The sequence below is a fragment of the Myotis lucifugus genome, unplaced genomic scaffold (assembly GCF_000147115.1).
Source record: "Myotis lucifugus unplaced genomic scaffold, Myoluc2.0 scaffold_700, whole genome shotgun sequence".
Classification (NCBI taxonomy): domain Eukaryota; kingdom Metazoa; phylum Chordata; class Mammalia; order Chiroptera; family Vespertilionidae; genus Myotis; species Myotis lucifugus.
In genome coordinates, this window is record NW_005871748.1 from 165,323 (window position 1) to 186,911 (window position 21,589).

A 21,589-nucleotide genomic window follows, 5' to 3' on the forward strand; every position below is an offset into this window, starting at 1 on the left:
CTTTCTCTTTACTTCACATTCCCTGAAACTGTAACTTTCTCTCTATCCGAAGCTACAGCCATAGTTTTTGGAAGAAGTAGTTATACTCACTTCACTCTTTCCCCGCTTCACCTCCCCTCCAACCCTCTGTCCACGGTGGTCCATTTTTGCCTTTACCACTTCACCAAAATCTTATCCTCGGATCCCTGTGAACCAGCCTGTGATACTGTTAGACCAGGCTTTAAAGGGCTTGGTCTACACCAGTGATGGTGAACCTTTTGAGCTCGGCGTGTCAGCATTTTGAAAAACCCTAACTTAACTCTGGTGCCATGTCACATATAGAAATTTTTTGATATTTGCAACCATAGTAAAACAAAGCCTTATATTTTTTATATTTATTTTATATATTTAAATGCCATTTAACAAAGAAAAATCAACCAAAAAAATGAGTTGGCGTGTCACCTCTGACACGCGTCATAGGTTCGCCATCACTGTACTTGAGTGTGTGCATAGTCATCAGGGAAAACTCTCACAGGAGGTGATTCCTGAGTTAGCAGTAAGCTGGGCGGGCGAATATTAAGGAAGCAGATGCCGCGTGTCATAGGTTCGCCATCACTCGTCTACACTGTCAGATCTTCACATTGCCACCTCCTCTTCTAGTTAGCTACAGAACTTCTATTTGAAGAGGCACTGTGGTCATTGCCAAGTTGGACAATGAGAGAGAAACATTGATGTGAGAGAGACAGATTGATTGGTTGCCTTCCGCACGCTCCCCGACCAGGGCTGGGGATTGAGCCTGCAACTGAGGTGCCTGCTCTTGACTGGAATCGAACCCGGGACCCTTCAATCCGCAGGCCAATGCTCTATCCACTGAGCCAAACCAGCTAGGGCTTAAGGATTTTTTTAATGTCATTTTCCTCACCAGATTAAAAACTCTTGAGGGCAGGAAGTGTGTCCATCTTGTTCATAGATGTATCTCTAGGATCTAGATGTACCTGGCACAAAGTTGGCTCCTAAAAACACATGTTGACTGATGGATTGCCTGTTGGGGTTGAAGTTGCAACCCTGGACCTGTGTCATGGAATCTAAATTCCCAGCAGGGCATTGAAAGGCCATTCAGGATGTGGACTCAGCTGGCCTCCAGTTTTCCTTCCTTCTGCTTTCTAGCTTACACCACACCTTAGCCTCTCCGAATATGCCACACCACTTGCCTCCCTGAATAGGCAAGCTCCTCCGTACCTGCGGAACCTGCGGCATCTGCTTCCTTAACATTCGCCCGCCCAGCTTACTGCTAACTCAGGAATCACCTCCTGTGAGAGTTTTCCCTGATGACTATGCACACGCTCTAGTACAGTGATGGCGAACCTATGACGCGTGTCAGAGGTGACACGCGAACTCATTTTTTTGGTTGATTTTTCTTTGTTAAATGGCATTTAAATATATAAAATAAATATCAAAAATATAAGTCTTTGTTTTACTATGGTTGCAAATATCAAAAAATTTCTATATGTGACACGGCACCAGAGTTAAGTTAGGGTTTTTCCCAAATGCTGACACGCCGAGCTCAAAAGGTTCGCCATCACTGCTCTAGTCACACACATCTGCTTGAATTGGGGCCCCTCATGTATGTCATTTAATAGCCTTGGCCACCAGAGCTGCTTCCCAGAGCAGTTATCACATTAGTCACTGAGTCATTTTCCTGTCTGTCTTTCAGTAGCCTGAGCTCCCTGAAGGTAGCTACTGAAGGACTTTATTTATCTTGGTATCTCTGGTACTTTGCATGGTGCTTAATCGGTATTTGAACTTACCAGGAGTCATTGCATCAGCTAATTGAAATCAGTGGACTTTGCTAATACAGGGTAGTAAACTAATCTAATTACCTTTTTTTTTTAAATTGTCTTTAACCCTCACCTGAGGATATGTTTACTGATTTGAGAGAGAGAGGGAGGGAGGGAAGGAGAAAGGTTAACATTGATGTGAAAAAGAAACATCTATCAGTTGCCTCCCGTATGCATCCTGATAAGGGATCGAACCCGCAGCCTTTTTAGTGTACAGGACAATGCTCCAACCAACTGAGCCACCAGGCCAGGGCCTGAGTAATTTTAAAGCAGAAAATTAGTTCCTTAGTTTTCAAACTTCCTTTTCCTAACTGACTTCTTCCAATTTAACTTAATGAGCCTGCTTTGAGATGAGAGAGCACAGGTCCTAAGTTTGTGACATGCAGACTCTCACATATGTTCACAGCCACATCCTTTTGAAGATGGACTGTGCAGATTTCTACAGCTCTGCAGAAGATTAATTATAGATTACAAAGTGAAGGAAGCTGCAGTTAAGTTAAAATGAAGACAACCTCTTCTTTTTTCTTGTTGCCTGGGTGGAGGCATCTGAGTGGGTGGGAGGAAGGAGACGTGTGATGTGCAGGCAGACATTGTGGTCGGGTCACAGGCTGTGATGAGTAGACGCTGGCTCAAGCCCATGGGCCCTCACATGTGGACTCTTGGTAACTCATCCAGGAAAGGGAGCTCCTCCGATTGGGTGTATCTTGATGCTCAGGAGTGAGTAAGTGGGGGGTTCTTTGCCCGCACACCTCGTGTGATCTCTGCCGCAGAGCTTGGACCCCAAGAGTGCATGAGTGGAATGGGCCAATCTGCTCAAAACATGCATCTAAGTTAACAGACAAGGCACAGTGGTGGGGCCTGTGAGGCGTCAGCAGAGAAGTCAGTATTCTCAGCCAGGGTATCCAGTGCCTTGCTGAAAGTGTTGTTGGCCACTTTTTCGGGCATTTCTCATTTACCAAGTCAGTGGGAGAAACTAATGATTTGTCCAAGGTCTGATCTTTAACAGACTACATACAGGCCCAGTGATTACACAGTCCAGTGGTTTTGACTCTGAAGTTTGCTTTATCTGTCTAGTTCAGTAAGCTAGTTCATTCACGTAACAAATACTCACCGAGCTCCTACTGTGAGCCACATTCATTCTAAGCTCTGGGTATGTCCTGGTGGACAAGTCGACAATGTGCCCCTCTTACAGAGCTTCTTATTTGAAGAGGGGGAGACAGACAGGTCTCTCTTAAACATTACATATCCCCATTTCCGAGTGCTTGGTGCCATGAAGAATGTGGAAATAATGGTCAGAGGTGGGGAATGGACTCTGGTTACCATTGGGGGAAGGCTGAGGAGTTGACATCTGAGCAGTGACCTGAATGATGAAAAGGAACAGTCACTTAAAGACGTTGGGGAAGAGCAGCCGGGAAGAGGAAACAGCTTGTTTCCGGACCAGCAGGGTCACTGTGCTCAGGGGCAGAGCCACCGGAAAGGTGTGTAGGGCAGTCCAGTCCCTGGTGGGAGCTGGGGTTTTGGTCTGAGTGCCTGGCCAGGCCTGGGAGGGCTTTAACAAGGAATGATGGCCTTGGCTCTGCTCACCCTGAACACGATGCAGTAGTACCAGGACTGAAACTGGCTTAATTGGGGGATTCTGAACCTCACAGAAAATGATGATTCTCCAAGATTCTGCTTTTTCATGTTTCTATTTTCCTAAAATCGAAGTTATTTTTATTTCTTCCTGTGGTTTCTGATTCGCAGGTGGGGAAAGAAACTGATCATCGTTGCCTCCCAGGACATGCGTTACAGGGCCTTGATAGGCTTGGAGGGTGACCCTGACCTGAAACTCCCCGACTTTCTCCTACTGCATTTTGGAGCGATTAGGCCGGTCCCCGGTGGCAGGGGAAGCTCCAGCGAGACCTCCACAGCGCTGCGTTCAAGTAAGGCAGCGATTTTCAACCGGTGTGCTGCAGCAAGTCTTACAACATGCAATCCCTGACTATTGAGTTAGGGGCACTGACCTCTTTTCCCTTAGATTATCAACTTAAAACAAGGACAGCAGCCAACACAGTAGTCATCCTATGGGGAGGAATCAAAATTATACCTATTTGGGGTTTTTTTTTTGGGGGGGGGGGGTTGTCAGTGACAAAAAATAGTGTGCTGCAGAGTTTTAGTCATTTGTGTGTGCCATGAGATGAAAAAGGCTGAAAATCACTGAAGGGAGGGGATGCTTTGCTTCTCTGCTTTAAACGATAGGGCTCACTTATGCCCTGTGTCTAAACTGGAGCCTACAGACTTGTCTTCCCTTTTCCTCTTATCCTGGTCGTCTCGGCAGTCCCCAATCTATGGTGATTGGGAGCACAATGCTTTCTTTTTGAAGAGACCCTGGGGTGACCATATAACTATTGTCCAAACCAGACATTGAGAATGGCAGGTGGAGCTGACCAGAGGTGGCGCTAAGGAAATGGATGTAAGTTAGGACCCTCTGGCAAACCAGGATGTGTGGTCACCCTGGTTATTGGCCATTACAGGATTAGAGGTCCACATTTGGTTCTCTCCTCCTATTTGATCACCTCCGATTGTCTCCCACCCCAGCCATCCCTTCCCTCTCTATTAGCCCTGGCCTCTGCCTCCACCTCCCCATCTACCTCTCCTGGAGGTCTGGTCCTGCTCCTAGGCTGAGGTTCTTCCAAGGCCATTGTCTCATGATGGCTGTTCTCTCAGACTAGCAGGATAGCAGGTGTGTATCTCTGGCACTTATGTCCAGGTGAGAGGCTCTCTACATTGATGGGGGAAAGCAACCACCAAAATGACACTCATCTTCTCCTCCAGGGTCGATGCTGGGAAGCTCCATTATCATAGGAAAATTCTGAACAAAAATGGGCTCATTACAATGCAGTCCCATGTGATCCGATTACCCAGCGGAGCCCAGCAGCACTCAATCCTGCTCCTCCTGAACCGGTTCCATGTGGACAGGTAAGTGTTATGAGACCAGAACACTGTTACGCCTCTATTGCAGCCAGGTATATTATGTCTTTAAAAGTCAGAGGCCAAATTGGAACACTGCTTTAGCTTTCTAAAAAGATATTTACTGTGTGTTTCTGATTATGAAAAATAAGTCATGCTTATTTAGAAAACCTGGAAATTATACAGAAAAGAAGGTTAAAAAGGCCTGTAACCCCACAGCTTAGCAATAGGGACTGTTAATATTTTGGTGAAGTTTCAGGGGAATGTAAAATTAAAAGTAAATAAATAAATCAAATTTGATTTGTTATGGTGACAGAGTTGAGGTTGAATTGTATCAATTTAAAATTGTCATGTTTTTGCAACATGCAACCATCTAAACCTGTAGATGAGATGGTGAGGTTCTCCGCAGTGATCACTGTGTTGCCATTTAGCTGTGTGTCATAGTCAGGCAATACAGCAAGCTGATAAAATAGTCCCTTCTGAGAGCCCGGGAGTCTGGGAGTGGGTCTCGGACTCTTTAATCCTCCCTGTCGGGGTATAGAAATGGGGGAAGAAATGTTCCGCCACCCAGCAGAGCGGTCTCGGCCTGCCCCTCACCACCCCATGCCGTCCTTTGTGGGAGGGGCAGAGGCCAGGGTGGGGGAGGGCTAAGCTGGTGCAGGGCTGGAATGAGTGCCCTTGGGTGAGTGAGCGTGAGCACCGTGCCTGACCACCAGTCCTCCATGCTGAAGGTGGACAGTGTCAAGGGAGAGTTGGGGGGCAGTGGGCAGACCCTTTCCTGGACCACAGGGACTGGCTGTGATTCTCCTATCCCCAAATGACTGAGGTCTTACCCTCTACCCAGTGGCCAGGTGCCCCCTCCAAAGGGAGGAAGGGTAAACACTCCAGATTAAGTATAAGTTTTAAAGTTTGCAGTACCCACTGCATAGCACAGGGATGGGCCCAAAGGAAGTGCTCGATATGCATGTGTAGACTAACTATTGACTCAGGATTTCCAGGAGTGGAAATGTCACTCTGAGTTTGTCTTCAAGTCCATGTCTGAAAAACAATACATTAGAGCCCTAGCCGGTTTGGTTCAGTGGATAGACAGTCAGACAGTGGACCAAAGGGTCCCGGCTTCAATTCCAGTCAAGGGCACATACCTCGGTTGCAGGCTCCTCCCCGGCCAGGGCCCTGGTCAGGGCATGTGCAGGAGGCAACCAATTGATATGTCTCTCACATCGATATTTCTCTCTGTCTTTCCCTCTCTCTTCCACTCTCTCTAAAAGTCAATGGGAAAATATCCTTGGGTGAGGATTAAAAAATGAAAAACAGAAAAGAAAGAATACATTAGAGAGAATTATACTTTGATAATTCACATTTTAATTGTTTAGTCATAACATCCACTGGTTAAATATCTTTATCTCGGAACTCATAACTGGTGTGTAGCCTGTGATCCACGAGGAACATAGGGTGACAGCTGTAGGTAGAAGAGAGAACAATGGACTAAGTCAGATCCGTATTGAAATCTTTGCCCCTGGCCCGGCTGGCTCGGCTCAGTTGTTGAGCGTCGACCCATGAACTAGGAGGTCACAGTTCGATTCCTGGTGGGAGACAGACAATCCCCAGGGTCGGATATGCAGGAGGCAGCTGATCAAGGATTCTCTCTCATCATTGATATTTCTATCTCTCACTCCCTCTCCCTTCCTCTCTGAAATCAATAAAAATCTATTTTAAAAAATAAGTAAATCTTTGCCCCTGACTTAGGCAGCCACCTGGCTTCTCTGGACCACTGTTTGAGTTCTGTATGATGGCCATGGTGCTCGGTACTAGTTCCTGTGCAGTAATTCTGTGTCTTCATTTCTTCTTTCATTCCTTGAGGGGCAGTAAAAATGGAGAAGTGGCTGTGGTCTCCGCATCCCATACAGAAGCCCTGTAAGCAGTTAAAGCCCAGCTCTCCTTCCCCTGCTGCACTGGCCACAGGCTCCTTTCTGCACCTCCCCCCGCCCCCGCTCCCCCAGGCACACCGTGAGGAGCCCTACCCTCTTGAATAGTAGCTTCCTTTGGTGGCGTTTAGCTTGGAAAGATTTTTTGTGACATCCACTTCATAGTAAGAATGCAACCGAAGGAGGGATCTGTCACTCCAGTGAAGTCAGGAGTGGAAACCTGGGCTTCAGAATCCATGTGGTGTTGTGATCTAGTGAGGAGAGCACTGGATTGGAGGGAGGCGGCCTAGGTTCACACTCTAGAGTAACCTGACCTTCTCCATCAAGTGATTGACAAGGAAATAACAATTTAAACTTGGAGGTATTATCAAAATGTAATGCATTTTAAAGAACCATTTCAGGAGTTTTAGTGTAGAGTCTGCCCTAGTTAGGTGCCCTTGGCCATGAGACAAACCACTCGGAGCCCAGCCTTGAAACTAGGCGGTCTTTAGTAGCAGGTTTGAAAAGTTGAACCGTTTTGTGTTTCTCACAGGAGGAGCAAATACAACATCCTCATGGAGAAGCTTTCGGTGATGCTGAGCATGCGGAGCAACCAGATCGAGACACTAGGAAAGCTGCGGGAGGAGCTGGTGAGCTGCCGGAGCTCCCGGGGGCTGGGCTGGGCTTCCCTACACCACGGCGCGGAGATCTTTAAGTGTAGATCGAATGAATTGCATTGAAACCCCTGCTATGGACGTGCATCCCTAACCATGAAATAAGTGGGGTTTTCCTTTGTTTTATGAAACAGAAAATTGCTCAGTCCCTAACGTGCATCCTTCTTTCTCTTGACTGACTTCCATTTCCCGCTGGGGTTTTTGCCCTGAGACCTGCTGTAAAAGTTCAGCTGGGGTGGTAAACCTGGGCCTGTGGATTTACTTTCATAATTAAGCTTGTGATTTTGCTCCCAGTGGTTTTATGGTGCCATAGCAGTGACTTTCCCAAGAAGGAGGTGAGATGACATGGGGAGAAACAAAATCACTGACCTGCTTCGTCTTTGGGCCCCAGAATAGAGGCAGTGATGAAGGGAGAACAAGAGGCAGAAAGCACGAAGGTGGTGCTGCTTCCAGTCGGATTTGAACAGTTAAGAAAAAGCCAAATTAGAAATGGGAGAAAAGCAAAATTGCCCTGTAGGTTAATAGAACTTGAAACTTGAAATTTAACGTCAGGATATTTGAATAACAGGACTCAGTCTGAAAGGAGCAGGCCGAGTCTGACCGTAGACTGCAGGAAGTCCTGCTCACCAATGCTGCCTCAGTGGGGCTCTCGTCTCTGCTCTCGCTGTTCAGAGAGGAGGATCTGCTCCCTCCTGCTGGGTTCACTGCACGCCCACGTGTCTAAAGCAGAGCTTACAAGCAGGCGTGTGGGTCACATTTGGCCTGTACATTGTTAAAAATAAACTTGACCTAGCTTTTTTTTTTTTAATTTGAGATTTCACCTAAAAAAAAAATCTAGGTTTCCAGCTTCCCTTGAAATATCAGAAGCTCTGACAAGCCTGGGCCTTCAGTCTCTCACGACAAAAGGTAGCTGGAGCTAGCTGTGCACTGGCCAGCTCCCCGCAGGCCCCCCACCCTGTCACCTTTCAGACACCGAGGTAGAGAGTCAGTGTGATTTGTCCTCACGCGTGCACTGTTGTTTGTGGTAGGAAAGAAATATTTTTCTATCGGAGTCTCTATCCACAGTAGAAAAATAAAAGACAGACTGGTCTCTTAAGAGACCCTAATAGAAATGAAGAAGATCCCTGCATGCTTAATGAATGAATATCATCCCACTTTGTTCTTTATATTTCTTGTCCTGCCCATGCAGACACTGGAGACTGAAACCCTTTGCCTACTGAGTCACTTGGGGGGTGGGAGAAAAGGAGACTGGGCTAGTCTGGTCTCAGGTCAGCACTGTGGACTATCTAAGCAGCAAGATTTAACTGTTACAGGACATTGTTCCATTTATTCCTTCAACAATAACTTTAGTAAGTGTTTACTTTGAGTCAGAACCATGTTCCACGCTAGGATGACAATGAATGAGAACGACAGTCTCACGCTGTCATGAAGCAATCTGACTGGAGGGGCGGCAGTGAGCACTCACTGAGGCTAGAGTGCTACCTAGAAAGATATGTCTGAGCCCGCGAACGGTGGGAGAGCTGTCTGCAGAGCTGGGAGAGCTATAGAGCAAGTCCAGAGCCGGGCTTTGAAAGTGAGTGCTCCCAAAGCAGACGGGAGAAATGGCGTTTCGGGTGAGGGAGAATGGCTCCAGCAAGTGTGGAGCTGTGGGGGCTGTGGGACTGTTAGAGGTTCGCTAAGAGGGAAAGTTGGGGCCACATTGAAAGGCCTTGAGTACCAGGCGGGGGAGTTGGGACTTTAGCCTTTAGCCTGAAGGGCTGTTCAGGAAATGTGAAGGGTGTTGAGGAAATTGGACCGAAGAGAGATGGGAAGTGGACAGCAAGGTTGCTGCTCTTGCCTCAGGCCCAGTGGGCGACTGGCTGGAAATGTTGGGGAGCCATTTTGGAGGTGACACTAGCAGGACTTGGTGAGTGACCAAAGCCAGGATGTAGAGCTGAACGAAGGAGTCCTGTCTGGTGAGCATGAGCACCGCTCAGAGAAGTAGACTGGAACTTGAGGGCCAGCTCAGGAGACCAGGGACTGTGCCTTCACTGCTGACCCCCACCAGGAGGAGAGTGCCTGGGCCACAGTAAAGGCTCAGTAAATAGTTGTGAATGAATGTATGAAAAAGTCAAGTACAGAAAGAGAACAAGTTTGGGTGATGATGAGATAGACGACAAATTTGATTTTAGGGCTTATTGAGTCTGAGGATTATTAAGTCTGAGGATCAGCTGGAAATAGAGGTCAGGGTGACCTTGGCAGGGTGAATACTTAGCCTGTAGATGAGGTTGATGACATGAATATAGATGCTAACTTTAGGGGGAAGATTGTGGAGGAGGCTCCTATTCTTTCTCTTTTCGCTGGGCAGACTGTGAGTCCTGGATGGCAGCCCCCAGAAGGCAGGACTACATCATCCTCCCTGCTTAGTATGGGCCAGGGCTCAGGACCATATGTCGAGGGCTGGGGTTTGATGGATGAGTTTCCAAAGGGTCTTTCCACGATGCTGGGGGCACAGCTAGATTAACGATAGATGCCATTTCCAAGCAAGTGGGTTTGAATGAGCCATATGTGAGTCATCTGTATTTCTTTGATAGCCATATGTTCTGCCGCCCAACAGCTAGAGTGCTGGCTAGTCTGGGAGCTGATTTCACATTTGCGGCAGCAGCAGCCCACAGACATTTGCACCCTCTCTTTCTCCCAGGGTGTAAGAAGAAACCTGTGTGACCCAGCTAACAACTCTTAGTCCTGAGTGCCTCCTGCTGTCCAGTTCCTAACTTACAGCAGTGGTGACTTGCCTCACTCTTCCAGGGTTGCAAAGTCAAATGGCAGCAGCGGCCGGGGAGGGCGTGTACGTGCGTCAGACAGGTTAGGCGTAGAAGTGGAGAAGTATGGATTGATACTAGTATGGATTCAAGAAATAGTTCATTTTCTTCTTAACTGTCATAAAAGAAAAGGAGCACAAAAATGGTGATAAATGGAAACTGGCCTTCAGCCTCACTGTGCAAGGGCCGAGAGGGAGCGTGAAGGCACTGGTACCATGGAGACCAGGGCCTCTCTGGAGGGAGCAGCTGTCCTTGGCTTCCACTGGCTGCTCCCGTGAACAGTCCTAGGATTTATTGCCAGATCTTGTTTTTCAAGAGAAGCCAGAATGTGGATTTTTATATGAAATCTCTCACTTTTCAGTGTTGGCATGTAATTTACTTTTATGTGGAAAGACATGGCCAGGACAGAGGCTGGTTGCAGGTAACCGCTGCAGTTCAGGTGCACGTCCGGTCACTGAGGTTTATCACCTTGCAGAAATGTGACTAAGGGGCAAATGATAGACTAAAATCTAAAGAATGGTTTTAATATTTTTTCTATTTGTTCCTCTGCCTGTGGGAGGTGGGTGTATGTGTTAATAATTAATATACTTATTTGATTAAAATCAAAATAGTATGAAAGGTATACAGTGAAAAGTCTCCATTCTCTACCTCCCTCTGCCTCATTCTCACCCCTGTATATCCTTCCAGGATCTCTAAGAAAATCCCTTTCCCCCTCTTGTAATCAAAAGGTAGAACTGTTAGTATATTGCTCTGGACCGATTTGTGCCCTTGACAATGCAGCTTAGCAGTCTTTCCTCATTAATACCCGCCAGTGTGCTCTCATTCAAGATGACCAATTAACTCAGGTCTCCAACTTGTGCTCATTTACATGATTCTTTACTTTTTACTTATAAATATGTTGTTATTGATTTGAGAGAGAGAGAGAGGAAGGAAGAGGGATAGAGAAGTAGAAACATCAAGAGAGAAACATCATCAATTGCTGCCTCCTGCACACCCCACCACTGGGGACCGAGCCCACAACCCAGGCATGTGCCCTGACCTGGAATCAAACCATGACCTCCTGATTTTTAGGTCGATGCTCAACCACTGAGCCACACCAGCTAGGCTACATGCTTCTTTAATAGTTTTCAACACCTTGCTTGTACCTAACAGTAGCTTTAAATTTTGTTTTGGCAGGGGCTGTGCGAAAGGACGTTTAAGCGTCTGTACCAATACATGCTGAGTGCTGGTCTGGCGAAGGTGGTGTCTCTTCCCTTACAAGAGATTCACCCTGAATGTGGACCTTTTAAGACAAAGAAAGGTAAAGGCAGTCTCAGCTCTCTTCTCTGGGCTTCATGAACGGCTCTCACTCCTCCCTTCTAAGCTCCAGCCTGTCTCTCTCCTCACGTCTGCCTGCTGTGGGATGATTTCACATATTTCCCAGCTCTATCCCTCTGTGCCTGGTTAGGATCTTCTATATAAAAAGTGCTCAGGAAACGTTTGCCAAAGGAAAGTTTCTTACTTCTGGCAAACACCTCTATGCGGCTGTCCCTCCAACATCTCAGATTCCTGGTGTACAAAGAACCAGTTCACCTTGTCCATTCACACTGCTAGTCGGTGCACCATGCTGCATGGTCCCGTTATCTAGGCAGTACCACCGTTTTACATGTAAGAATTAAAGTGAGAGATGCTGAGTAACTTACATGAGGTTGAGCAAGCTGTAAGCAGGAGAGGTAGGACTTACACCTTCTAAAAAAGTTAAACTAAGGACAGTGGCCTATAAAACTTTAAAACCTTCCTTAGTCCTTTATTTTTCCCTATTCCTGATTTTTATCCGGTGCCGTTTACCTCTCATTAACCAAAGTCATGGAAAAAGCTGAGGGTCAGAGCTTTCAGTAAAAGATGGTAGATTCTTCCCAAATTCCACCCTAGGGATGATATGGGATATAAAAGGAGTAAACCCACAAGTACAAAGAGAAGAGGACAGGATATGACAGAGAGAGAGAGCCGTCAACAACATTTTGGTGCCCAAGGGCAGATGGACAAATGGTAACTGACTGAGCGGAGTGGGAGAGCTAAACGCTTGCGAAGGGCGGTAGCCAGGCTTCTCCTGAGAGAAGATGCACCAGAAGGATTCTATCCTCACAGACACGGGGGACAGGGTGCTGTGCTGAAAGCGGTTTAGGCGACAAGTGACAGTCTCTGTACACTAAAGGCCAGAGGCTTTTCCGTAGAAACTGACCCGTCCAAGAGAAAAGTCATCTAGAGAATGAAGTTTGGAGGTTTCCCATCAAATAGCTGGCCCCTGCCTGCTCACCTTTCACAGAAGCCCACACAGTGACCGCCTCTTCTCCCCGCCCTCCAAACACCTCAAACCAGGGCTTTGGGGCAGCATTTTAATGCTTTGCCCAACGTTTGAGGAAAGCTCTAGTGCAGTGGTTCTTAACCTTGGCTGCACATTAGAATCACCTGGGAATCTTTTCAAGGCCCAGAAATCAGGATTTTATAAAGATTCCCAGGTGATTCTAATGTGCAGCCAAGGTTGAGAACCACTGCTCTAGTGAATGTAAGAGAAACAAACAAACTTAGGAAATAGAAACAAAGTGAGGAGCAGAAGAAAACTTTTTTTAAAAGAATTCTCAGAGAAGAGAGGAGATCGCATCCATGAAACCATAGCAAGAGGCTATAGAGAAGGGACCTGCAGAAAATAAAAAAGAGCTCTTGGAAATAACAGAAATATGACTGTTGCAATAAAAGATTTAGTGGAAGGGAAGATAGTAAGATTAAATTGAAAAAAATATTCCAGAAAGAACAGAAACCCAACTGGGAAATAGGAGAGCTAAGTTGAAAATAAGAGGCTGAGTCTAAAAGGTTTAATTCATTAACATCCACACTACAGGGGCGCCAGAGAGAGGGGGAGGGAGTATATGCAGGGGACTAGAGCAGAGGAGAGGATGAGAAATGACACTAGAAATTCTTCCAGATCTTAAGGACAAAGGTTCTAGATCAAAAGACCTACCCGGTACCTAGCATAAGGAGCAGAAAGAACCCTGCACCAAGACCCAGTCCCCGAGCTTCGGAAACTGGGATAAACAGCCTTCAGGGAGGAGAGATCCCACTGCCCAATAGTAACTGACGCTGGAAGGCCTTGGAGCAAGGCCATCAACATTCTGAAGGAAACAGATGTTCAATCTGCAGTTTATTGTTCAGCTTTGCCATTAAGCAGGTGTGTGAATAAGGGCATTTTCATGATGCAGATCTGAAACACTGCGTCTCCCATCCCCCGTGTCCTCAGGAAGCTTCAGGAGGATGTACATCAGGTGATGGGCTAAGCCAAGAGGCAGGAAAACATGGGTCCAGGAGATGGCGAAGGGCAATCACCCAGACAGGCTCTGAGGGCGGCCTGTGCAGGTGGTCCCAGGAGGGGATGGCAATCATGCAAAGTCCATGCCTCGTGCATGTGAATGTGTCTCGTGGAAGTTGTACTTTGTCGGAGTCTGAGCATGAATTTAATGGTAGGTACATAGAAAACCAAGTGAATGGGGGGAAAAATTATTAATCCCAAGGAAAACCAAAAGATATATAAGAACAAAAAGCTTAGGGCCTGTGTGCTTGCCTTTGTCAGCACAGGAAGTGCCCCGTGGAGGGAGACCGGCTTTGTAACCACAGCTCAGGAGATGTGCTCTCAATGAGGACGGGCACTTAGCTCTGCCTGCGGGAGGCAGGCATTCGTATTTGTTGAGTGACTGTGAATACCAGTCGGAGGGAACTCTGTCTCTTCCTTCCATTTCCTCGCTTAATTGGTGGAATCACTGCCCACCCTTTCTGGCGTCCCTGTGTCTAAGAAAAGTCTTGTGGAGGAGGTGGTAGCACAGAGATGTTTCCATACAACAGGTGTATAAGCAGGAAGGCCGCCTGGGAGGTAGGGAAGCCCCTCGAGAGCAGACCTCAGTGCTGAGTAAACGTGAGACTGGTTGAATGACTAGAATTCCTTGGGAATGTGCGGCATCGGCAAGAAACTGGAGGATACTGCTAGGCCCCATGGCAGGGCAGAAAAGACCAAGAACCCAAAGGGATGCTGGGACTTAACTGTTAGAGGAGCCCCCAGCATTTGACTTGGAGGTATGATTATCTGAATCCTTAAAATAGTTAATCATTTTTACTTTCTGGCCTGTTGCAGGAAAGGCATTGAAAATAAACACGAGAAATTTTATTTTTAATGTAAATAGAAACTCAGAAGGAAATACTGGTAAAGAACCTTTCTTGCTGTGCAGGCAGCCATGGAGCAAAGCAAAGTTTCTTCCAGGCTAAAGGTCCCTCAGCTAGAATTCTTGTTCCAGCCTTTCCTGTTGGGGCAGTGGCCTCTCTACACCTCAGTTTTCTCCTCAGGATTATCTGGGGACAATAATATAGCTTCCCAGAATGCTGTGGGCCTTCCAGGAGACAGTACACAGAGCAGGAGCCACAGCTGGTGGCCCGTGGACCATGTCCAGCAATGTATTCTGTTGGGCTCACAGTGTTTATTTTAATTGAATTAGTTTCTGGCATGAAAAATCAGGAATTTCACCTAAAAATCAGCCTTTCAACTTCTCTGTAAAAATAAAATTAGGCCACATTGAACTGCATTCCTTTAATAGCAGTTGGCAAGGCAAAGAGGTGCTGCCCCCTTTCTCTGGGGCCACCTCTCCCATTTAGCAAAGGCACCCTGCTTTCCGCTACGGAACCCACAACTGTCTTCATTCTTGTATGTCACACGCTTGACCTTAAAGGTATGTCCATGCTCTCAGCCTGTCGCACAGTGAGGGTCCTTGTTACCTTGAGGTCTAGTGCTGGGAAGAGGAGCCCTCCGAGCAGGAGGGTCAGCATGGCTCAGCACCGCCTGAGTACCAAGGAGGGTGGTGGCATCAGCTCTTTACTCAGAATTAAGGGGACAGGCACCCAAAACAGTGACATTCAGAATTTTCAGATTGTCACACAGGCACAGTGAGTCCATCCGGACTACTCAGGAGGCTCATCTCATTCCCATGGGAGTTTTGTCACCCCCCCCCCCCGCTGCTTGGGCTCACCGTCAGGGGTCCCCTCACACTAGGTGGCGAGCTCCTTGAGGGTGGTGGCCACGTCTCCCATACTTCTGTCCTTAATGCCTGTGCAGTGTCTGCTTGGAACAGAGTAGGTGCTAAGTAATGTTTAGCTAATTTTTTTAATTAGGTGCCACTTCAGTTACTTTCCTGTGCAGGAGACAAGGGATGAATGCAGTGTTAGTTTTTCTCTGCCTTCCCAGTTGGCAAAATTAACATAAAACCTTCCCTCTAAGGCATTATGGAGTAGACAAGACTTAAATAATAAAGAAAGATGATGTATTACTTCATGTAAATTCACAGGTGTGCCTGGATCTATATGAGTTGTTTCGAAAAGCCCATAAACAAAGAGCTTGAATTTGGGCATATTTCAAATGCATTGCAGAAAGCTACAGTGATCTGTTTTGCAAAAAACCTTGGTAATGAAAACAGTCAACCAGAACTGATCTGCTTTGTAAATTTGGATTCTTTCCTTCAAGTGTTTACCAGTTATTCTGTGTTTATTAAATCGTGCTGAGAAAAGGAGGGAAGAGAAATAGAAGTTAACTTGGCAATCCCTCAGCAAAGGGTCCCAGTTGGAAGCAGTTGATGGAAGTGGGGCTGCCTGGGGCTGATGCCTGAGGCAGTCCTTGGAGCAGGTTTTCCAGGATCTGTGACAAAGCAGTGAGCTTCGCAGAGGGTGAAGGTGGGTCTGCTTATGATGTGGACTTTTCCCACAGCTGTACCCCGAGATCCTTAAAAGAATAATAATCAAGTTCAATAAGATTTTCAGAAAACAAGATGAATATAAAAAATTAGTAGTATTTCTCTGCACTGGTAAATGAACAACCCAGAAATGAAATTAAGAAAACAGTAGCATTACAAAGAATAAAATACTGAAGAACACATTTAACAAAAGAAGTACAAAATGAAAGCTATTAAACATTGCTGATGGAAATTTAAGATCTAAGTAAATGGAAAAACATTCCATATTCATGGATTAGAAAACAACATTGAGATGGCAGTACTCCCCAAACTGGTCTGAAGATTGTCAAAGTAAATATCCAAACCTGTAAGAATTTTTATGCGTTTATTTGAGCCAAACTGACAACAGTTGCTGAGAAGCAAAATCTCAAGGTGTCCACGTAAGAAACACTCAGACCTGTAGAGAATTTTTGCCAGTTTATTTGAGCCAAACTGTCAACAATTGCTGGGAAGCAAAATCTCAACGGATTGAGAGAATGCTCCAGAAAATGGCAGTTTTGCACCTTATTTTATACACTAGAGGCCCGGTGCACGACATTCATGCACTGGGCTGGGGGGGGGGGGGGGGATCCCTCAGCCTGGCCTGCACCCTCTCACAGTACGGGACCCCTCAGCGGACATCCCCCGAGGGGTCCTTAGCGCTGCTGCTGCCGCTGCTGCCACCGCTGAGCTCACCAGCCGTGAGCCCAACTACTGGCTGAGCGGTGCTCCCCCTGTGGGAGCGCACTAACCACTAGGGGGAAGCTCCTGCATTGAGCGTCTGCCCCCTGGTGGTCAGTGTGCGTCACAGCAACCGGTTGTTCTGCCATTCAGTCGATTTGCATATTAGGGTTTTATTATATAGGATTACAATCAAAGGAGAAGGTGTAAGGGGGTTACATGAAATTCACTGATGATAGATTAGGGAGCCTGGAGAAAGCAAAGTGGGAAATCTCTGGGAGTAAATAAAAAGTAAAAGGAATAAGGAAAAAAATAGTAAAAGGAATAGACACATACTTCTTTTACATGGGTGGGTACAGGATAGTTAACATGATAACAATGAGGGAATTTGTGGTCTCTGCCCTGGTGCAGTGGTTGTGCTTTGAGAAGTCCAGAAAAAAGGAAATTACTTTGATATTCCAAGGCATGTTATCAGGTATGTTAGCAAAAAAAGACTATAGGCCCAGTTAAGGTAAAGATTGACTTTTTAAAAAAAATATATTTTTATTGATTTCAGAGAGGAAGGGAGAGGGGGGGAGAGAGAGATAGAAACATCAATGATGAGAGAGAATCATTGATTGACTGCTTCCTGCACGCCCCCTACTGGGGATCAAGCCCACAACCCAGCATGTGCCCTTGACTGGAATCGAACCTGGGACCCTTAAGTCCCCAGGCCGACACTCTGTCCCCTGAGCCAAACCAGCCAGGGCAAGATAGACTTTCGTTAGGGGAAAGTACTAGCCTAAGTCATGACTACCCGCTATGTTTTAGTTCTAATTTCAGACCATTCTATATGGTTACTTCAGGTCTCTGAGTTTGTAAGGCCATCATGCAGGCGTCCCCTGAGCTTGTCAAGTTTAATATGTGGCCCCTTTTTCATCCACAAGATTCAATGCAGTTCCTATAAGAATCCAGCTGATTTCTTTATAGAAATGGACAAGCTAATTCAAAAATTATTGTACAATTGCAAGGGACCCAGATAGCTAACACAATTCTGGAAAAGAAGACTCAAGTAGGAGGACCCACACTTCCCAATTTCAAAATGTATATAAAGCAACAGCAATCAAGACAGCGTAGTATTGACACAAGGATATACAGAGATCAATGGAATAGAATTGAGAATCCAGAAATAAGCCCACACCTCCGTCATCAACTAATTTTCAAGAAGAGTGCCAAGACCATTGAATGGAGAAAAGCCCGTCACAACCAGCCATTACTATATGATTCCCTTTATGGGAAAGTGCAGTATAGGGAATCGAGAAATAGATTAGTAGGTACTTAGTACTTAAAGGTTAGGGCAGTAGCTAAAGGGTTTGAGGTGATGAAGATGCTCTAAAATTGCCTGGTAACAGGTGCACATACTTGTGAACATACTAAGTAACCATTGACTTGTATACTTTAAATGGGTGAGTTACATACTCAAAACCTATATAATCTTATTAACCAATATCACCCCAACAAACTTAATTTTAAATAATAGGTGAATTGTATGGTATATGAATTATATCTTGATATAGCTATTAAAATTCAAAACAAAACCAAGAAACACGTAATCGGGTACAGCGAATTAAATTAATTAAAAAGGAGACATTTAAAATATTATAGTTAAAGTATACAAGCTAAGAAAAGAAGAATGAGCCATATTAAGGGTTAAAATGCAATAAAATAAATATGAATGTTTAAAAGAGCTTTGAAACCAGAAATCTAGAATTTAAAAAAAATGAAGGTTAGAAACACAAAATGATAAACAGAAAGAATAGAAAAAGGTTGGAGGAAAATTTAAAGCCTAGAATATTAATGGTGCTGGGGGAAAACAGTTAAAAGTAGCATGAAATCTTTAATTAAAAGTGAAAAAGTTGACTAAAGGACACTGGCTAAAAAATTAGTAATTCCTATCTACTTATATAAAAACCATGGGTGGTGTTCATCACATCCAGAAGAACAGCCGAAAGCAACCGGAAGGAAGTCAGTCCTACAGGGGTTGTCTTGGCAACGGCTGCGCCCTCCCCCAAGCTGTTTCCCAGAGCTGTTTCCGGTGAGGGTAGGGTTTGAGGCAGGAACCCACCCGCGGAGCGTGGAGGCAGATCTTTCTAAAGTGTGCCGCACGCCAGCACGGCCAGGGGTGAACCTGAGTGGGGGTCGGCTGAAAGGCTTAGAAAAGACAGACAAGAGAATGAAAGCCGGGTCTCGGTGGGACGCTGCTTCTCTGAGAGACAGCAACCACACCCACAGCCATGCCTTTATTTTATAGCAGATGCTACTAGGCAAAGTAAGGGCGTGACCAATCTTGTTTACAGCATTCTCCTGGGTTTCAATCCTACTCAACTAGATGCACCTGAACTCTCTCAAGCCTACATCACTCAGGCACGTGGGGCCACGTGTTCAGACCATAGGTTCAAGCTTACAACTACAGCTGTGGCTATAATTGTGCTGGGAGGGCCCTGCCCTCCAGCTGGGACTTGCACGTGGCAATGAGAGGACTGTGCCCTCTCATCAATCCAAGGCTTGAACCTGTCCAAAACACTGTAGTGGCTCCCCACAATAAAGTTTTAATTCTGTTTCTTTGTTACTAATGTTGTGGCCCCACCCCATAACAAAGAAACAATTTCTGGAGGATGAGGCCCAGGAATCGGGATTTTAAAAAGATTCCCAGGTGATTCTAATGTGCAGCCAAGGTTGAGAACGACTGCTATAGATAATATTAAAAACATATCTAAACGAAAAAAGGAAAATTTTCCCATCGAATTTCTTAATAGTATTACTCCTTCGGGAATGCTGTGTCATAAATTAAAATTGAAAGTGGGTGCAATCATCATGCTATTGAGAAATCTCAATAGTAAATGGGGTCTTTGTAATGGTACCAGATTTGTTATCAAAAGATTACGACCTAACATTATCGAAGCTGAAGTACTAACAGGATCTGCAGAGGGAGAGGCTGTTCTGATTCCAAGAATTAATTTGTCCCCATCTGACACTGGCCTCCCATTTAAATTGATTCGACGACGGTTTCCCGTGATGCCAGCATTTGTGATGACTATTAATAAATCACAAGGACGAACTCTAGACAGAGTAGGCATATTCCTACCTGAACCCGTTTTTGCACATGGTCAGTTATATGTTGCTTTCTCTCGAGTTTGAAGAGCATGTGATGTTACAGTTAAAGTTCTAAGTACTTCATCACAAGGGAAATTAGTCAAGCACTCTGAAAGTGTTTTCACTCTTAATGTGGTGTACAGGGAGATATTAGAATAAGTTTAATCACTTTTTTTAATTTTTTTAATTTTTATTTATTTTTGTTTTTTATTGCTTAAAGTATTACAAAGGGTATTACATATGTGTCCTTTTTTTTCCCCGCCCTTGACAATCCCCTGGCTTCCCCTACCCCCCAGTGTCTTCTGTCCATTGGTTATGCTCATAAGTTTAATCACTTTATCAGTCATTGTTTGCATCACTGTTGTTTTTATATCATTTTTGTTGTTTTCATATCATGTTTTTGTTATTTTCATATCATGTTTTTGTCATTTTTATATCATGCCTCTGTTATATCCTTTTGTTACTGTTTATTTATTAATAAATTTATATGTGATTTTCATATACATTTTACTAATTTCCTTTCATCTCTCACACTTCTATTATAGAGAAAGGGCAAATAGCAATATTAAAATATCTCTGCTAATTAATTCCCTTTTTAAAAATATATATATTTTATTGATTTTTTTACAGAGAGGAAGGGAGAGAGATAGAGAGTTAGAAACATCGATGAGAGAGAAACATCAATCAGCTGCCTCCTGCACACTCCCCACTGGGGATGTGCCCACAATCAAGGTACATGCCCTTGACCAGAATCGAACCTGGGACCCTTGAGTCTGAAGGCCGATGCTCTATCCACTGAGCCAAACCGGTTAGGGCAATTAATTCCCTTTTAATGTGCACGAATTTCATGCACCGGGCTACTAGTCATTAATAATTAAGATAAATAATCTATATATATATATAAAAGGCTAATTGACCGACCGACCGACCAACCGGTACATATGACGCGCACTGGCAATTTAAAAATAAACGTTGACTCATGCATGCGCGATACATATAAAGCTCTCGCTGGTGCCAATCTTGACAGTGTAGGAATATTTTTACCTGAACCCGTTTTCAGACATGGTCAATTATATGTTGCTTTCTCTTGAGTTCGAAGAGTGTGTGACCTTAAAGTTGTAAATACTTCATCACAAGGGAAATTAGTCAAGTACTCCAAAGTGTTTTTACTCTTAATGTGGTATACAGGGAGATACTAGAATAAGTTTAATCAATTTATCAGTCATTGTTTTTACCAATGTTGTTTTTATATCATGTTGGTTTGTTCTTTTTACATCATGTCTGTGTTGTTGTTATATCATGTTGTTATTATTTATTTATTAATCAACTTATATATTATTTTCATATACATTTTACTAATTTTCTTTCAACTCGGACACTTATAGAGAAAGTGCGAACAGTGATATTAAAATATTTCTTCTAATTCATCTCCTTTCAATGTGCACGAATCCATGCACCAGGCCACTAGTATAATAAGACTTAAAAAAACCACCACTTTCCCAAATAGGCCTGTCTTTCCCACCTCTGTGCCTTTGCTGGTGTCTTTCCTTCTGCCTGGGATGCCTGTCTTCTGCCTAGACAATTCTCTTGTATCTTTAATATCCCACCCAAATGTCAGCCTCTCCCCTGCCCCTGCCAGCCCCATCCTGCCTCTTTCTCGTTCGCCAGCCCAGTGCATGCTGGCAGTAAAGCCCTGAGCACTCTGCAGCTTGCTTCTCAGTGGTCGCAGGGCCAGCTCACATGCTCAGCACTTCACGCATTTACACTCGGTCTTACCCAGGTAGCTAACTGCTGGTAGATGATCCCCACTGATAGATGAGACTGAGCTCAGAGACGTAGCAGCTTACCAGG

At 45.1% G+C, this 21,589-nt stretch overlaps 1 protein-coding gene across 1 annotated transcript in view; it reads left to right on the forward strand.

The window, feature by feature from the left end:
* LOC102431549 (general transcription factor 3C polypeptide 1) overlaps window positions 1-21,589 on the forward strand; it is an 87,135-nt gene that overhangs the window by 10,377 nt on the left and 55,169 nt on the right. Inside the window, 6 exon segments of the mRNA XM_023746579.1 lie at window positions 3,561-3,654; window positions 3,656-3,691; window positions 3,693-3,739; window positions 4,632-4,775; window positions 7,224-7,320; window positions 11,322-11,445. Of these exon segments, the coding sequence (XP_023602347.1) occupies window positions 3,561-3,654; window positions 3,656-3,691; window positions 3,693-3,739; window positions 4,632-4,775; window positions 7,224-7,320; window positions 11,322-11,445 (542 nt within the window).